The sequence below is a fragment of the Ranitomeya imitator genome, chromosome 4 (assembly GCF_032444005.1).
Source record: "Ranitomeya imitator isolate aRanImi1 chromosome 4, aRanImi1.pri, whole genome shotgun sequence".
NCBI lineage: Eukaryota > Metazoa > Chordata > Amphibia > Anura > Dendrobatidae > Ranitomeya > Ranitomeya imitator.
The window spans coordinates 46,690,727-46,706,540 of record NC_091285.1 but is presented as its reverse complement, the minus strand read 5'-3'; the positions used below and the strand labels follow the sequence as shown (position 1 = coordinate 46,706,540).

Sequence of the window (15,814 nt, the reverse complement as noted above, 5' to 3'; positions counted from 1 at the left end):
TTTGACTCAAGACTTCTTTCACATTCGTGTTGCCTAATATTTTACAAGTCGTACATAAATTTGTTCCAGAGTCAAACCTTTCACACCACAGTTAATATTACTCTATTATTTTTAGAGCCCAGGGATTTCTCTAAAAACTCAAGTCAAAAGTACAATAACTTGGAATGTGTGAGAACTTGTGCTCTTTTGTTAATAGACGACAAAGCCAAAATGGCCAATGTTTAGCGAGCGAGTGACCCGTTACTCAGGATCACTGACCTGAAGAAAGTAATTCCCATACGAATACTGTGTTTAACATAATCTGACTAATATGCAACTTTGTAGCCTACTTTTCCTAGACCTAGTTCATCAGTTTATAACCCTTCCGATGGCCTACCATGGAAGGATGCTGGTCTTTGCATTTTATAATATTGCTTTTTAGGTGTATTTGATGGAAATTAAGTTTTCCTTTTTTTATCTCTTTTCTTTTAATAACTTTTTTCACATGTGATGATGAATGTCTGCACCTGACTTAACTCAACTCATCAATCGACAAAGCTGTGATGGAATGTCAACTTCTGTAATCTAATTTTTGTCCAATGTGGTGGAAGTAAACTGATTAGTAAATATAAACCATCAAAGAGAAGCGTGCAAACTGTTAGAAAGAAACAAATTTAATATGTCTATTATAGTTTTGTATTCCACCGACGCATCTCGTAGAGAGGAGCTTACAGAAGGTGTAGAAAACATTCCTTCGATGTTCCACCTCAATGAACAGAGTTAATTTACTTGTGGATTCACCTCTTTGCTGGCTTACTTTTTTTTTTTTTATTAATCCAAATGTGCTACTTGAAAAATAGCTACAAATAAATCTTGCTGTGGGAAAAGAGGCAGCATTTTGGACATTCTTTTAATCAAAAGGGAAATATTTTTGAAAGTTGTTTTGCAAAGATATATTGTGCCAGCAAAATATTATGAACTAGTGATTTGCTGATGGAAATTGAAAATGCAATGTCCCTACAGAACCTTAACAGCTATATTACGATGGTTCCCTGCTTCTACAGATGAGGGATATGCCATGTTCTTCTCTTAATTTTACTTTGGTTCAGGAAACCATAAACTGGTTAATTATAGTATAGTTTGCGTTCTAAATGGAGCCCTTTTTTTGAGAGATTCTCCCTGTTAGCATGTCAAATTTAAGCATATGGATGTCTTAAAAGGGTGCTACCAGCTTGTGCCCCCCTTTGTTGGCCCAAGTAGAGTTCTTAAAACGGCAGTTCTAGCTCAGGTAGACTCAAAATGTTTACTGTTGATGTAGTTCATCAGACTAAATTACTAAATGGCCAATTGAATGGATGATAATACATTTATCAACTACATTTCGCAAGATCTGCAATATGAGAAGATGACAAGAAATAGGGGACAAATTTAACCATTCCTTAATGCACATAAAACAGCAAGTCACAGAAAAACACAGATCTTTATAGAAGGTCAGATTCATACATCCAAGCTTCATGGACTGATGTCCTGTCAACTGTGGGTCTCTTGACTAGGGTTCAGTGGATCTGTGGAAGTTTGATCTCTCTCCCTTTCCCTCTTCCCCCAGTCCGGCACGAACCCCGAACTTTTAAGTTCGTGTTCTCTCCTCTCTTCTCCTGACTCAATCTTGATAACCTCATGAGCATGAGTGAATGTATTACTCTGTCCTTCTAAAAGTTTTCTCTTTGGAGACCACTCCTTTCAGGTTGAGGGTGCGTCGGTGGTAAGCTGATCGTTTTGTCAGAAGAAAAGTTTTACCCATTTTATTATGGCATAAATTCAGTTGATAAAGTTTTCACACAGAGAGGGAAGTCCAAGGATTAGTTCCGTCTCCTGAGGGATATATGCATTAATAAGATGTATGGACAACAGATTGCTTATTGAGATGACACCTATGTTTGGCCTACATGTATGGCCACATGATACCTCACCTGGTAATGCCCTAAAACCTCACAAACATAGTGGGTATGTGCACACAACATTGTCTCAGGCAAGTCCACTCTGAAGCATGATTTTACAAGCACTCAAACATTTGAAAGAATGATAATGTTAATTTCTATGTAAAAAAAAAAATGCTGTTCTGGAGTTTAGTCTTTTGAGTGTCTTTTAACCACAACAAGTTTTAGACGACATTAAGCAGTTAAGAGAAGTAAGCAGATGATTCTTCAGATGTTTTCCACTCTGAAGATTTTCCCTACTTTACGATACAAGTCAATGGGAAGGCTCAAAAGACCTGTGGAAAATACTGAGGTATCTTCTTCTTTTTTTTTTTTTGAGCTTTTTACCTGCCTTTTTACTGCAGAAACCGCTAGCAGTTTCGCCATTAATAAATGGCGAAGAAGAAACCGCCAATACAAAAAAGAGTGCCGCAATCGAAAGCAGACAATCGCTCAAAAAACAACCAGAAAGATGCAAAAAAAAAAAACGTTTCAGAACTTAAAAAAAAAGCCAAGTCCTGAAGTGTACATCCTCTTTGAAAACTCGGCGGGTTCCACTGCATGTCAAAGACGTCAAGTGCACATACGCTTAGATAGCAGTCTGAAGGCAATGGGATGATTGCTGGCCTAGCTCCAATTATGAAATGGGTTATTTTGCTGAGAGCATTTAACCCTTTCATCATCAAGTTATAACATTAGAAATATTTACCGAGACTCTACAAACCTTGCGTTGACGAGTATGTGCTATCTTTACAGATTTTTGTCCCCCCTTCCTCGCGTTTGTCCGGTTCGCCATAAATACCGAAACATGAATAACTTTGGGATGGATGCCTGTCTGTAGTGCTGAGCAATTTATCTCATCTTGGCATTGTTAAAAAAGGCAATTTCCTTAAATAGTGTTTTCCTTGAGGCAGTATACTGTTGTACTGTTCCTCCTGGGTTGTCTGCCTTGATCTTGTTTTTCCTGCTCACATCCAATCTTGTCAGAGGTCCTCAGAGAGTTTTGAGATAAATTTGAAAATTGTTACGCCATAGATCCTCTACGTGAACTCTTTAAGCTTGAAGAGAATCTCTCTAGGAAATTCTAGACCATATATTTCTAAAGAGTCCTATCATACTCTTTAAATATTTTTGGCAACCCTTCCAAACTGCTCGTGGGAAAGAAATGCTAAAGTGAAATAAAGTTGTTCTTATATCTTTTTGGAAGATACCCAGAGCATATTACATAATGTGCTGACATCTCCTCTGTCCTGTATTGTTGCCATCTGATTCATCCATTAGACAAACGGATCCATCAGGGATTAACACAATTTTTTGACTGTCATCTACAGATGTGTCCACCCTTTAATGTACCACTGAGGACTCCCAATTTCTGATAATGAAAATTCAATATAGTATCATGACTTGGATAGACTAGCAACATAAAGACTAATATGGCATAAATACCGGTATCTCCTGGCATAATATTGCAAAATGCTTATTTTACCAAAACATTGATTGGTCAGGGTGAGAAATCTAGGCCAAGCTCTGGACTCCAGGTAGCCATACCATTTAAAGTATACATTCTCCTGTATGGTTGCCTTACCTGGTGCTCTTCATTCTCCTTCCACTGCTCACATTGGCATTCTGCTTCCAAGATGGTGTCGAAAGTGGGGATTTCAGTGGTAAGTCCTCTTCATATCCGGAAGACTGGAAATGGCTGCTTGCGTACTCTCTAAGAATGCCCATAGGGGCTCCATGTGCCTGAAGGGCCAAAAGTGACCTTTACTATAGTTTGAGGAAAGAAATGCCATATACACTACTGGTATTCCATAACTGTATACAATATACCATTCAGTATACTTGAGGACCTTCTGGGCAGCGCATCCTCACAAATAACTATTCAGTGTTATATTTTACACCTACTGTCAACAGTATACATCTAAAGCTTGCCCTTAGGGGAACAGAATAAGAAAAGGGTCTCTGGCTCAACTTACTGCCTTTTAATGATTTTTGTTGCAATAATGCTCCATTACTGTAATCCATCTCTACAAGAAAACGTGTGTTGTGCAGAAGATGTTTTAGATGCATCAATAACGAACTTGTGGCTTGGTCATCTGGGGAAGACCTTGTTCTCTGGGGGCCAGTTGAAAGGAAATTAACCATCATTGAGTGTAAAATCAAGTTGCGATTTAGTATTAGCGTCATTGGTGGCTGAAGTACATTTGATGAACTTATCTGTGTTACACGTGTCTCTATCTCTATATTGATTTGGTGACCGCCGTGTAACTATTTCCCCGTGTATACATTTGACACCTAATGAATTAACACCAGGTTATCAGTTGCTCATGACCTCGTATATCATCTGTGCTTACGCAAGCAGCATGCTGAGACTTAAGGTACCGTCACACTCAGCGACGCTGCAGCGATATAGACAACAAGCCGATCGCTGGAGCGTCGCTGTTTAGGTTGCTGTAGAGACATCAAACACAGCAACTCCAGAACGATGCAGGAGCGATCCAGTGACGTAACGGCGACTCACTTATCGTTCTCGTTGGTTGTTAGCTCCATGTAAAACGTTGCTGGCATTGTTGCTTTTGATGTCAAACATGACGATACATGCCGACCTGACGACAAAATAAAGTTCGGGACTTCTAGCTCCGACCAGCGATGGCACAGCGGGATCCTGATCGCTGCTGCGTGTCAAACACAACGAGATCGCTATCCAGGACGCTGCAACGTCACGGATCGTTGTCGTTCTCGTTGCAAAGTTGCTGAGTGTGACGGTACCTTAAGACATGCTTGTGATTCTGTATATTTTTTACTTATGTGGTTTTCCTGCCCTAGAGGGCTTTCTGTGATGGAGTCCGATTCGTAACTTGTAGATAATCGGATCAATGCAAAATATCCAACCAGGTTCCAAAACTTCATATGTTTTTAATGATTGGACATCTCAAATGGGCCAAAGGGACCTTTATAGCCCTTCAAAATCCAGGGCCTGTGTGTTTCTAACCCCTGTACCTACTATAGCTTCACCGCTGGATGGAGATAGGTGGTTGGACCAAAGTAGCCCACACTTAAGCCTCGTTAAGGTTGGTGGTTTCTGACTATCTCTTGAGCACCCTTATGCTCATACCTCCCATAATGTATAAAGCGGCACTATTTTGATTGTAGAAAATATATATTGCAAGGATCTTAAGGGCGCAGTCAAATGGATCTATAACACGGTCGACAATTGCATCGCAGTGCACAGACTGGCCAGCACCTCTGTGGACCTGAGTGTTACAATGTCTTGTATCTATGCATCTGTCATGCTCAGGTCAGGAGAGCAGCCGTGTGTTAAGTCTGACTTCGCCCTAAGGAGAACCCTCGAGTAGATTAAATAGAGCTGGCATTTCATTGAGGAGTTATAAAGCACCTATAGAATACTCATTGCAAGGCGAGCGTCACTGCTGACATTGTGTTGATAGCTGCCTGGCAGCTAACGATATATATTTTATTTCACCTAGCATGTGTTGTGCACATGTCCTATTAATTGAGAAATGGACCTGTACATGATACCTAGCATCCAGACACTCTTCCTGGCAAGCGTCCTTCAACGTATCGTTCGCAACGACTCTCGAAACCTGATCAGACTGGGAATGGCACTGTACTCCTCCTGAATCAGAATAAAGTGCACTAAATTTATAAAGGGGTGCATGTTTTCACATAAAATGTGGCATATTAGACTACCTAAAGGTATGAAAATGGTTTGAACAGCCATTTTGTGCGGGAAGCTTGGTACATAAAAGAAGTATTCAAGGCATGCATCGGCGCTCGGCACACCTTCCAACTCCATTGTTTTTGATCCATCTTCTCCTGGTGGCCTCTGTAAAGAGTGTTAATCGGAGAGGAGGGCAGAGATACATGAAAGTAGGTGGGAAGGTGCGACAAGCACTTTGCCTGGATCGAAAAGTCATTTTTTGCCGACATGCCGTTACTCCCTTTATTACATTTTCCAAAAAAGCGCATTCCCTCCAAAGTGACCATGCCTGCTTTTTATTTTTTCATCTTTGGCGAGCGTACATAAACAGTAATATTTATTCAATTTTTGCACTAAGCAATGATTTTGAGGCAATTTTTGCTGCAATTTACACTCTGAAATGGATGAAAATCGATTGAAAAATTCCGCCCTGACTTTATGTGGACAGAAGCAGATAAAAGTAACAACTCCTTAGAGGCCAGGCTGATAATTTTCCAACCGATGGAACAGATTTCCATTGTTTGCCCGTCCATTTGCTGCACAAATGACCAGATTATTGATCAGAAAATCATCCGCGCTCACAGAGCCATTTTTCCAAGGAACAGTTAACTCTTTAGGGTGCAGTGTTTGAGAGCATTTTGCTCTCTTCTTCCACCCTTTCTCTCATCCTACTGTTTTTTTGTTGTTTTATTTTACATAATCCGCCCGCTTGTAATTTTTGACTGCAGTGGAACAACTTCAATGACAAGACACCAGTATATTTTTATTTTAGTGCAAGCAGAGCACGTTGACCTTTTATTGGCTAACTGATGCTTATAATATCCAGGCTTGCAGAAACACTTATGCCTTGAAAGCTTTTATCTGTAAACATGAGGCAGCCATTTGAAGAAGGCGTCCGTGCCATTGTGGAAGCAGGCATCTGTGAATATCCATAAACATCTGTTACTTAATACAGGTATCATCTCCGTCTGAAACAAATAGCCAGCGCCTGGATATCGTGGGCATTCAAATACGGAAACTTCAGGGGGGACCAGGATATGATCATAATCTCAAATGGGTTATTGTTGTCATGAGTTTTTTGCACAATTGAAATGGAGCTCAACATTAGCGGAGAGGCCAGCTGAGGTTGCAAAGGGGGAGATTGGAAATGTCTTAACCGCTTTCTAAAAAATGCAAAGTCAAAGCGAGTACCTTATCAGCCACTGTGGAACTACATGGTTCAGAATGTTCCGAAATTAGTGATGAGAAAACGTGCTTGGTAATTGGTAAGGCTAATTTCACACTAGCGTCGGAATCTCCCCGTCGCATTGCGTCGGGCCGAGATTCCGACGCTGGCGTTTGTTGTGCTGCACAACGGAGGCAGCGAATGCATTTCTCCGGCGCATCCGCTGCCCCATTGTGAGCTACGGGGAGGTGGGGGCGGAGTTCCGGCCACGCATGCGCGGTCAGAAAAAGCTGTCCGTCGGCTGCAAAAAACGTTACATTTAATGTTTTTTGCTCCCGGCGGTCCGCCACAACACGGCGCAACCGTCGCAAGACGGTTGCGACGTGTGTCAATACGTCGCAATGCGTCGGTAATGTAACTCTATGGGGCAAAAACGCATCCTGCAAACAACTTTGCAGGATGCGTTTTTTCCCCTAAACGACGCATTGCGACGTATTAAAAAAAAACGCCAGTGTGAAAGTAGCCTAAGGCGTTACCTGAGCATGCTTTTGTGCTAACCCGAGTGTCTTCGGTGTGTTCGAAAAATATGTTTGAGTCTACGCGGCTGCATGTCTCGCAGCTGTTCGACAGTCGCAACACATGGAGAGTTTGCCTAACAAACAGGCAATCCCTGCATGTGTTGCGACTGTCGAATAGCCGCGAAATTTGCAGCCGCAGGGACTCGAGCACATTTTTCGAGCACGCCGAAGACACTCGGTTAGCATCTGAGCATGCTCCAATAGCACCTTATCCCAGCACGTTTGCTCATTACTTTCCGAAATCTATTTTAATATACTGCTTGGCGTGATCTGACAAATGTTTGTTCAGATTACTGAAGATAAAATTTAAGTAGCATTTTTGTTCTTCACATATTCCTCATTATCTGAGTAATTATTAAAGAATTAATCTGTTTTAGATATGCTTTTTGTCTACTGATTTTGGTAGATGTGCCAAACCTGGGTTGGCCACCATTGTCATTATTTCCTTTATATTATGGCTCCCCTAATACAAGTTGCATTTCGCATGATACCTGTTGCTTTGCAGAGAGGTCAAAGTCTTGCCATATTGTTCTTTCTCCAACCTAATGCGAAGTAATACATCAGTAACCTATAAATGATTTCCCATGACTTTGTGTACCATTTGTGATCCTGCCTTTACCTTTTACTTTGCCTCCTTCTGGTGAAGAGTTTCTCCCTGTCAGTTCTTCTCAGTATGAATCTGCGACTCCTGGAAATACAATGGAGATGATGCACGCAGAACTTGGATGTAGACAGGCAGTATCAGGACTTTAATAATGCTTTAGCTAATTATTTTGGAACTCGCCTACGATATCACCAAGCTCTTAAAGCAGATGCATAGTGACATGTGGCAGAGCTACGTGGAGAATGGAAATGTTTCAGAGTTGCTAGAATTTGAAAGGTGAAAGTGTAGGTTTTTTTTTTTATTTAGTTCACAGAAAGTCCAAAGACTGACTTTCCGTCTATTCATGAGAACATGTTCTCGATTGGTAGTCAGACTAAAGAGAATGGCCGTATATGTATAAATATTTTTTTCTCTTACACCCATGCTGAATACTAATGGTGGTCAATAGAACTCATTGATTGTGGGTGCCATTTACACTGTGCGATGTGCATCATTAATCATCTCACAGCTGTCAAAATGCTTAATGGCCTGTTTCACAAGTCCGACTCCACCAAACGATCTGTAATTGATCAATCGGTGTGCGTGGGCAGCCATTATTTTCGGCAGCACAACTCTTGTTTAAACCCGATGATGTGCTGCCAAGAAAGATTCTCCTGTGCTGCATAAAAGATCACTTTACCCGACGATTGAGTGTTTTCCTCATTAATAGAACGATTATCGGGAAATGAGGACTCCTGAGATTGCTCATCCATGATAATTGTGCAGTGTAGGTGGACCTTAGGATCTCCTAAATTAAGGCGTCCACTGCGATAAAAGGAAAAATAATAACAATCCGTGATCCCTTTTTAGTTTCTATAGCACCCAGGTTTATCATTATTCCAATACTGTCATGGTTTTCCTGGTTGCCAAGTACTTTACTATCACTAATATTGGTATGTACATAGAGGGATCATCGCTTTGTGCCGAAGTGCAGTGGAACCAATTTAGTTTGAGTCGATGAAGACCTCTTATACTTATGAACAGTTTTAGCATATTTTGTATTTCTCAGACTGTGGTTCTTGTTTTCTCCTCAACTTCTATCTCAATTATCGAGCTCCAAGTTGAAAACCAATCTTCTTTTGTCTTCCGTAGTTACCTCATCGTCGAGTGACGTTTTCCACCTCCAATCAGGCACCTGACATCCAGGACCCTTCTCAGCACAGCTACTATGACAGTGGCTTAGAAGAGTCGGAGACCCCGAGCAGCAAGTCCTCTTCTGGCCCAAGAATAGGGCCTTTGGCTCTCCCAGAAGACCACTACGAGAGAACCACCCCTGATGGTAGCATCGGTGAGATGGAACATCCTGAAACTGGTAAGAGGGAGAACCGGTAGGAAGACCCAAGTCACATCATTTAGTGTTGCCCATCACCAAACATCATGCTTTTCGGCATTGTTTGCTGTGTCGTTCCACATGTGTATTATTTATGCTTTATCCTTAGGTCTAGTACATAGACTGTTTCCGTTTTTTTTTTTCTTGGGTGGGGGAGTGGAAATGAATCATAAAATACATGCCCCCAAACCTTTTCTTTGCATTTCGTATGGCACAAAAGATTCCATGTGAAAATTTAGTTGGTTAATTTAATTCTTTTGGCATATACTTGGCAACACTAATATATAACTGGTTGCCACCATCTTGTCTTTGATACCGTCATGGGAATGTCCTGTGATACAATATATTGCCATGCTCAAACACACCAGGATTCACTTGAAGGACCCTTGGGCCTTCAGATTTTGTTAGGTCATACCTTGCTAGGTTAGGGACTTGCATGTACTATATATCTATATAGATATAGAGTATATATAATATATATGTACATTACTAGGTAAAATCTGAAATAATTAGCATTTGTAGAAAGGAAATACAATATTATAAAATAAAAGCACATATTGCATATCATAGAACTATAACTGGAATGGCCTCTAAGTGACACATCACTGTAGTTAGCCTCTCAGCCCCTACTTCTTTCTATGCTTCGGTTACATAAAAAAAAAAAACCTGAGATATCCTTTAGATAGGTTTATTTTTAGTTTTGTATGTAATTAGGCTCTACCGCATGAGTTAAGCTAGATATCTATGTACTATTGGTATTAGTACCAGGTAACCTAGTAATGAGAAGCTAAAGTAAGGGCCTGGTCTTCAATTTACCCATTGTTACTAAAGATTACTATGGACAAGCCCAGTACTGAATTTGGTCAGTTCGGAGTTAACCCATGAGGCAACACTAGCCAATAGTAATGAGCGAGTATACTCGTTGCTCAGGTTTTCCCGAGCACCATCGGGTGACCTCCGAGTATTTGTTAGTGTTCAGAGATTTAGTTTTCATCACCTCAGCTGAATGATTTACAGTTACTAGCCAGGCTGAGTACATGTGGGGGTTGCCTGGTTGCTAGGGAATCCCCACATGTATTCAAGCTGGCTAGTAGCTGTAAATCATTCAGCTGTGTCGATTAAAACTAAATCTCCGAGCAGTCATAAATACTCGTAGACCACCCGAGCGTGCCCGGGAAAACCCAAGCAACGAGTACACTCGCTCATCACTAGTAGCTAACTTTTATTGTGAGGCTGGAGCCAAGTGGGTTCAAATATGCACCGCCAGTAGTCCAGTGATGAGCAGGAGACAAGAACTATAGAAATGCGGTTTATTGATCGACTCGTTTCGAAGTGACACACTTCTTCATCAGGACGAACCAGTTTTTTTTTCATAATCCAAAAAAATTGATGAAAATCTGTCCATGTTTGGTTCTTGTGGCAGGTTTTGCCATCACTGATTTTCTCGTGCGTAAAAAATACCAAAGCTTCTACCCACTGCAATAATTTTAAATAGTAGCACACGGTGGGCAATATCCTCTGTCAGTGATTTTTCACGGAGCATTAGATTTGTATTGGTGATTTCCATGCCTTCAATCAAAAATGGACATGTCCTTTGCAGACCACAAAAAAGCATGGACGCGTGAACAGTACCATAGACTGTAATGGATACGTTGTTATCCTTGAAAACGTAAAACGTACCTAAAAACTAGAAGTCTGAATGAGGCCATTATTTTTTTTCTAGTCTGGGCAACCTGGGACCTTCTGATAACTGCATCCTAATGTAGATTGCGGCAAATGTAGTAATAACAGTGATTGGATCAGTCAGATACTCTGTGGTTCTTGTGTTCTGCTTTTGGAGGGTACTGACCGTACTTGGGAAGACCAGTTGGGTAATAATGGGGAGCCATGTCACTAGTGGCACATGTTAGATAGCTACCCTATAAGTAATTATTGGACAATTTTGCAAGCCTTGCAACGTGAGTATAGACATTAGTAAAGGTATGACATTGTGATTCATACAGTGGCTATAGGGTTATTCTGCAGTACTGCCTGCCCACCTTACTGAAAGGGCACAAATGGTTATCTCCTCCCAGGAGCTGTCTGCTTTGTTATGAGGGCGCGCATGGGACGGCCATTGTTGCGACTAACAGCACTGTAAGCGGAAGCTGTAGGCACGCCCTGGGACTTGGATTGATGGCTCGCTCTGCAGCATATCTGTACGGAGTGAGCGGTCAGGTGCATGGGCATTATCCTTGCCACCGCTCACAGTATTGTGAGCGGTGACTGTAGTCGGTCCGTTCATTCCCCTATGATGGAAATCCGGTGGCTATCTGGAGGAAATAAGTTAATTTCTTTGTGGTAGCTGCACATTTAGTGTGACGGCCAGGCAGAACTGGTACACTTTTTACCTGCAGATTGGCCATATATCTTCAGGTAGATACGGAGAAGAGACCAATTGACCGTAGAGTCTGAGTGGCAATGTGCCATAGGGAAAAATGCAAATTGGCTCTCACCCATAGTTCGAAAAATGTCACTAGTGCCACCTATTGGAAGTATAAAAATTCCGCAAAATGACCCTTCTATATCGGCATAGCGGCTCTGCCTAATGCCGCAGAAACAGTTCATGATCGACATTAACTCCTCACTTCTATCGATGTTAACGGTTTAACAAATCGTATTCGACAGTCTCTGAAATGGAACATTTAGTCTCTAGCCCTGAAACATAAACTTGTGGTTTCGGAAAGATTAGTTGCAAGGAAGTGGACAATTTGGAGACTGTGAATTTTCAAGTTGATATATGGCAGGCCGTATGTCACCTGACCTTTTCTAGTATTGCTGTATCTTCATGAAAAATGTATTCTGAGGAGTCGCACTGGCTCCTTTTCAGAGATACAGAATGACTATTTCATAAGCACAAACTTCAAACGACTTGTATAGAAAAGGCAGAAGATTGAAAAACCGGGATCCCAATTGTGTGTGCCCTCGAAAGTGGTTATTGACGTTTGTGTGTTCTTATATTCTTGCAGTCCTTTTTGTGGACTACGTCAAAAGCCACCTGGTTAAAAACACAGTTTCAGTCTTGTTCTCTGGTCCCTTAAACTGTCCATATATCTGAGATAGCTGTTGAATGACCGTTCAGCTAGCAGCCATCTCTCTTGAATCCCGTGTATACATGGACACTTAGACTTCTCAAATGGGACAGTAAAGAAATTAAACTGCCCAATCCTTCTGTCCGGAGCAGAGTGTGGAGGCCCCATACACATTAGCTGGTTGGCCAAAATCTGCAAATTCTGACCGTTTTAAGTTGTGTATGCGGATTAGTGAATCATAGCTGCCAATGGGGAAAGTACTAAAGCAATACCATCTCTATACACTTATAGCCGTTCTCTGTGAGTACAAAAAATAATTCAATAACTAATTTTCCAAATTGCACTCATTTTGGCTGCTCTCTTCTATAAATCCTGTCCATCTTATCTAATACTGGAGATAGCAGGGGTAGAGATATAAAAATACTGGAGATATCAGAGGTTGAGGGGTAAGAAGAGTCTGCTCACACTGCTGCCCACCCTGTTTATCAGATCTAATACTAGAGATACCAGAATTACTGAGGTAAGAGGCTGCTCACTGCTGCCTACCCTGTTTATCAGATCCAATACTAGAGATACCAGAATTACTGAGGTAAGAGGCTGCTCACACTGCTGCCCACCATGTTTATCAGATCCAATACTAGAGATACCAGAATTACTGAGGTAAGAGGCTGCTCACACTGCTGCCCACCCTGTTTATCAGATCTAATACTAGAGATACCAGAATTACTGAGGTAAGAGGCTGCTCACACTGCTGCCCACCCTGTTTATCAGATCTAATACTAGAGATACCAGAATTACTGAGGTAGGAGGCTGCTTACACTGCTGCCCACCCTGTTTATCAGATCCAATACTAGAGATACCAGAATTACTGAGGTAAGAGGCTGCTCACACTGCTGCCCACCATGTTTATCAGATCCAATACTAGAGATACCAGAATTACTGAGGTAAGAGGCTGCTCACACTGCTGCCCACCATGTTTATCAGATCCAATACTAGAGATACCAGAATTACTGAGGTAAGAGGCTGCTCACACTGCTGCCCACCCTGTTTATCAGATCTAATACTAGAGATACCAGAATTACTGAGGTAAGAGGCTGCTCACACTGCTGCCCACCCTGTTTATCAGATCTAATACTAGAGATACCAGAATTACTGAGGTAGGAGGCTGCTTACACTGCTGCCCACCCTGTTTATCAGATCCAATACTAGAGATACCAGAATTACTGAGGTAAGAGGCTGCTCACACTGCTGCCCACCCTGTTTATCAGATCTAATACTAGAGATACCAGAATTACTGAGGTAAGAGGCTGCTCACACTGCTGCCCACCCTGTTTATCAGATCTAATACTAGATACCAGAATTACTGAGGTAAGAGGCTGCTCACACTGCTGCCCACCCAGTTTATCAGATCTAATACTAGAGATACCACAATTACTGAGGTAAGAGGCTGCTCACACTGCTGCCCACCCTGTTTATCAGATCTAATACTAGAGATACCACAATTACTGAGGTAAGAGGCTGCTCACATTGCTGCCCACCCTGTTTATCAGATCCAATACTAGAGATACCACAATTACTGAGGTAAGAGGCTGCTCACACTGCTGCCCACCCTGTTTATCAGATCCAATACTAGAGATACCAGAATTACTGAGGTAAGAGGCTGCTTACACTGCTGCCCACCCAGTTTATCAGATCTAATACTAGAGATACCACAATTACTGAGGTAAGAGGCTGCTCACATTGCTGCCCACCCTGTTTATCAGATCCAATACTAGAGATACCAGAATTAATGAGGTAAGAGGCTGCTCACACTGCTGCCCACCATGTTTATCAGATCTAATACTAGAGATACCAGAATTACTGAGGTAAGAGGCTGCTTACACTGCTGCCCACCATGTTTATCAGATCTAATACTAGAGATACCAGAATTACTGAGGTAAGAGGCTGCTCACACTGCTGCCCACCCTGTTTATCAGATCTAATACTAGAGATACCAGAATTACTGAGGTAAGAGGCTGCTTACACTGCTGCCCACCATGTTTATCAGATCCAATACTCACTCAAGATACAAAAATTACTGACGTTAGAAGAGACTGCTCACACTGCTGTATCCCCTGCCTGTCAAATCTAGTGCTTGATACCAGGAGTAAAGATGAGCGAACAAACATGAACTGTAAAGTTTGGGGTTCATATCGAACACCTAGTGTCTGGTGTTGAACTCCGAACACAGACTCCTGGAAATCCATTTTACAGTTTGGGGTGTATGGGAGACAGAGAGAGACTTTGGACTAATGTTAAGTCAAACCCCAACCTCCACAGGTCTACTCGTCTCTAACAAGGAGTGCGGAGGAGAGGCTGTTCGCATTGCAGTCCTCCCTGCCTTTCTGAATAGTGAGCAACTGCTGTGACCTGGAGATAGTTTCACAGTACATGAAAACCTGTCTCCACAGGATTCTATCAGTGTAACGATCACTTCCTATAGAGGATAGCTCCTTTTACAAAACCTTCATGATTTACAAATTTTAAAGATATTTAGGAATTCATGATAGGTGTATAATATATATGTATACTTCATAATTTTGTATGTGTATATTGAAAAGGCAAGTGCTCTCATGTAATTTTACACCTCATCCTCATAACGCCTTCATGGATTTCAGTCTTGTGGACTTAGGGCTCATTTCATTCATAACCTGGTTTTGTTTAATCAGACCTGTATTACATTTCAGGGAAAATCTCTCCACATATAGTATTATACGAATGCATCTGTCCTTAATGAGGACCATCCCTTTAAGCCGGATCCTTTGGGACTTCCACCCCCCAATTATAAATAGGAAGCATCAGTCATAACGCACAGGGGTCCATCTGTAATCCTAGCTTTATACCTAAAGATTAGTGGGATTTAGCCTTGAATATCGTGATTGTTATCTATGGATTACTTACATTTACCACAAATCTGATCAGAAAGCAGTTCTATCCATCACCATCTGCAAATATATTGCAAAATGTTCCAAGCAGGTTAGAATCCGTGGTTTGTTTTAACATTAATATTTTAATAATGAAATTTATTTTTGTTTTCTGGACTAAATTGGCAAGCTCCACTAAATTGCACTGCTCTGGCCTAGTAATGGATTTGGAAATGCGCCGCAATGTGAAAGCTAATGTGCGGCGGTGTAGGGATCAGTGATGCCACTTACTATTTAGAGGGCCACATGTATCAGGATGTTGCCTCCAGGGCTGTGGAGTCGGTAAGCCAAATCTCTGACTCCACCAAAATGGACTCTGACTCTACAATGGTGACTAGCCTTAGTTGTAATCGCACCCATTCTTTCTTGATTGTCATCCCACTTGGGA

General features: G+C 41.6%; 1 protein-coding gene across 11 annotated transcripts in view; it reads left to right on the top strand.

Moving 5' to 3' along the window:
* Positions 1-15,814, top strand: part of PCDH1 (protocadherin 1) — a 236,433-nt gene that overhangs the window by 155,489 nt on the left and 65,130 nt on the right. For 10 of the 11 annotated variants that reach the window (XM_069763623.1, XM_069763619.1, XM_069763616.1 and 7 more), the window contains one exon: positions 9,155-9,374. The exons of the other annotated variant lie outside the window; for it this stretch is intronic. In XM_069763623.1, the coding sequence (XP_069619724.1) occupies positions 9,155-9,374 (220 nt within the window). The remainder of the gene's footprint in view (positions 1-9,154; positions 9,375-15,814) is intronic. 11 annotated transcript variants of the gene reach the window in all.